Source organism: Gavialis gangeticus, unplaced genomic scaffold, assembly GCF_001723915.1.
Source record: "Gavialis gangeticus isolate Ggan-Ray unplaced genomic scaffold, GavGan_comp1, whole genome shotgun sequence".
In the NCBI taxonomy this organism is placed as follows: Eukaryota; Metazoa; Chordata; order Crocodylia; family Gavialidae; genus Gavialis; species Gavialis gangeticus.
In genome coordinates this window covers 1724240-1727840 of record NW_017728997.1, presented here as the reverse complement: position 1 = coordinate 1727840, position 3601 = coordinate 1724240, and the positions used below count along the sequence as shown (strand labels likewise).

The following is a 3601-nucleotide window of genomic DNA, read 5'->3' as shown; positions in this document are numbered from 1 at the left end:
CTCCCACCCCCAGGTCAGCGTCTGGCTGGCTGTGCACCAGCCCTGCTCCACATCTGGTGTGCCATGGTGCTTTTTTATTTAGTTAAGTAAGTGTGCTGTGGGGCAAAAAAGGTTGGGAAACCCTGGATTAGGGGGTGGGGCACCTGTCAAGGGGCAGGGCTACCCTTGCAACCCTTGACAGCTTGCCAAAAGTTGTTAAGCAACCCTCCAGCTGAAATAATTGCCCACCCCTGCCCTAGCATGTCATGGGCAAATGCAAGCAAAATTGACTATAGACTTTAAGCACAATGGAGTAAATGAGGGGGAGAAGCAATCTGTACAAATGTATTCTCTGTATATAATGATTAACCACACGCTTCGGGCCCAATTCAGTCACATCACATTTGGTATCTGGTCAATGTCAAGTGGCTGGAAACTGTAACTACTTGGTTAGTGGCAGGCATTTGATGCAACCCAGCACACACTGCAATGTTAGTCCTAGGACAACTGGCAGAGTACAGCAGTAAGTAACCTGTGTTCTCCTTTATACAGAGAGAGGCTAAGAAGGTAGTGAGACAGATGAGGAGGTGAAATAAAAGTCGGAGAGAATCACAGAGAAGTAGGGCTGGAACAGACCCCCAAAGGTCATCTAGTCCAACTCCCTGCCTGAGGTAGGATCATCCCTATCCAAACCATCCCACACAATCCATCATCTAAATTCTACGTAAGAGTGCCATCACCCATGACACAACACAGACCTCGCCCCCTAACCTGTCACAGATAAAGCAGGGGAACCAGGGCAGCCAAGGACGTGCTTCTATGAAATGCTGTCAGTATATGCTCAAGAGATCCCAGGTCATGGGCCACAGCCCTGCTACGGGAGGAAGGCAAGCCCGCCCGCCCGACCGCCCCCTCTGCCCTGGTACCAATCTGACCATGCGGCAAAATTCAGAAGTTAAATGCTAGCATAATATATGCACATTCAAATGAAACCGTCCTTTACTCACAGTTGTGTGAACATTGTGGGATGATCATTGCAATATTGAAGTACTCGAAGCATATCCCACAACGCAGCAAGTCGTCCACTGCCTGCAACAAGAACAAATTACCACTGGCGTCACCCAAAGCACCACTGAAAGCATTGCTTCAGGACAACACCTATTTGTACTTCCACACAAAAATCCATCCCTGCACCTGTATCATTGTTCTGGCCCCAATATGCCTGCTCCAGTCTCCTTATATCATTGGAGCCATTCTGGCAAGGTGTCCCTACCACGTGCCCCTAGCGCGTCATGGGCAGATGCAAGCAAAATCAACTACAGACTGTAAATACAGCGGAGCCAAGATACGAGGGGGAGAAGCAATCTGCACAAATGTATTCTCCGTATAAGTTGATTCACATACACACGCAATTAATCGCATGCACCGACCTCAACCCTGCCCCCTCGCGGGATGCAAAAGAAGTTGAACAGGTCGGTCGCCCACCGCCCCCAGCATCTGTCACAACTGCAAACAGTCGGGGGCTGCCAGGAAGCTGCCAGGTGGTGGGATCTCATCTCTGTTAGATGGAAATTGGGGCTGCTCCTGCTTTGAGCACGGCTCAGATGAGATGCGACCTCGCAAGGCCTCTGCCAACCCTGTCCATGAGCCTATGAACCGGTTACGTGGAGCTGTTCAATGGAAACAGCAGGTCTGTCTGTCGTCCTTTGGGACCAGGGGCTATAAAACAGTTCAGGGGCTGGGGCACACGACTGCTGAGGAGACGCGGAGGGAACTGGGGTTATTTAGTGTGCAGAAATGACTGAGGGCGGGATTTAATGACATCTTGCAACTCCCTGCAGGGGGTAGAAAGAGGATGGAGCTGGGCTGTCCTCAGAGGTGACAGATGACAGAACTAGGAGCAATGATCTCAAGTTGCAGCAAGGGAGGCTTAGTTTGGCTATCGTGGAAAGCTAGCAGGGTGGTAACCCAGAGGCGGGCAGTCTCCACCGTGGAGGATGTTCTGAAAAAGCCCTTCCCCCGCCCCTCCCCCACCTGCAGCGCGCGGGCCACGGAGAGCCCGGGCCGGGCCCAGCGCCCAGGGGTTTCCCGCCGCCTCCCTGCTGCCGCCCTGCCCCCGGCCGTCCCGGCACCCACCTTCAGCGGCGACAGCCGCTCCGGCCAGCGCGGCTCGGGCAACGCCAGGGCCATGGCGCGCAGACCGGCCGGGGGAGGGGCGCCACCAGTGGAACGGCTCAACCGGCTTCCGAATCGCGCGCCCGCAGCGCGTCGCACTTCCGGGTCGGCGCCGCAGGGGCCGCTGGGAGATGTAGTTCGCCCGCCGGGCTCGCGGTTTCCCCCGTCCCCTCCATGCCTGACGTCACGCGCTACCTCTCCGCGGTGGGCGGGGTTCGGGGGGGCGGGGCCGCCATGGTGGGAGATGCAGCGACCTCCCCGCCCCGGGGTTGTCAATAATTATCATATTTGTGCGGTCATTTCAAGAACAATATCATAACTCTCATACTTCTAATGATCATACTGATCATAATGATAATATCGCAATTCAATTATCATAATGATCATTGTCATAATTATCAATAGTTACATTTGTGCGGTCATTTCAAGGATAGTATTATAATTCTCATAATTATTATGACTATAATGATCATAATGATAATACGATCATAATTATCAATAATTATCATATTTGTGTGGTCATTTCAAAAATAGTATCATAATTCTCATCATTACAATGATCATACTGCTCATAATGATAATACAATGATCAGTATGATAATTACCATAATTACCAATAATTAACATGTTTGTACAGTCATTTCAAGGATAGTATCATAATTAACATAATTATAATTATAATGATCATAATGATAATATAATTATAAATAATTATCATATTTGTGCGGTCATTTCATAGATAGTAGGAGAGTAAAAGCATTCAAAATGTACTTTTAAATTAAACAATATTTAACAATTATTTTTTTTTTTTTTACAAAAATCTACTTGGTCTAATAAAAGCTATCACCTGTCCCACAAGTCCCGATTCCTCTTTCAAAATGTACGAGACCTGTGGAGGCGGGAGTTGACACAGCACATGCCAAACCCAAGTCGCTCTGAGGGAGTCTTCACCGACTTCGGAGTTTGCCATCAGTGCTTTCTTACAACAGCTTGCCTCAAAATTAAAAAAAACACCTCCACTTTGATGACCCAGTTCTCACTCGCTCACTGCTTCAAGTGAGCAATATAAAGGAAAGAAAAAGAGTTATTTGCATTTTTTTCCATTTTTCAGCGAATATAGTTTCATAGTTAGTAGGGTAGGAAGGGACTTCAGCAGATCATCAAGTCCAACCCCCTGCCATGGCAGGAAAGAGTACTGGGGTCAAATGACCCCGGCAAGGTGTTCACCAAGCCCCCTCTTAAAGCCCCCCAGGGTAGGAGCCAGCACCACTCTGCTTGGAAGTTGGTTCCAGATCCTAGCCGGCTTGACCGTGAAGTTGCGCCTCCTGATGTCTAATCTGAATCTTCCCTCTGCCAGCTTGTGACCATTGTTCCTGGTCACTCCTGACAGTGCTCGGGGGAACAGGGACTCCCCCAATGCCTGCTGATCCCCCTGACTAGTTTATAA

General features: G+C 49.4%; 1 protein-coding gene across 2 annotated transcripts in view; it reads right to left on the bottom strand.

Moving 5' to 3' along the window:
• RAD18 (RAD18, E3 ubiquitin protein ligase) overlaps positions 1-2237 on the bottom strand; it is a 149037-nt gene extending 146800 nt beyond the window's left edge. For both annotated transcript variants that reach the window (XM_019504687.1, XM_019504688.1), the window contains exons 1-2: positions 2116-2237; positions 987-1068 (exon numbers count right to left, since the gene is read on the bottom strand). In XM_019504687.1, the coding sequence (XP_019360232.1) occupies positions 987-1068; positions 2116-2169 (136 nt within the window). In that variant the 5' untranslated portion in view covers positions 2170-2237. The remainder of the gene's footprint in view (positions 1-986; positions 1069-2115) is intronic.
• Positions 2238-3601: the final 1364 nt, after the last annotated feature.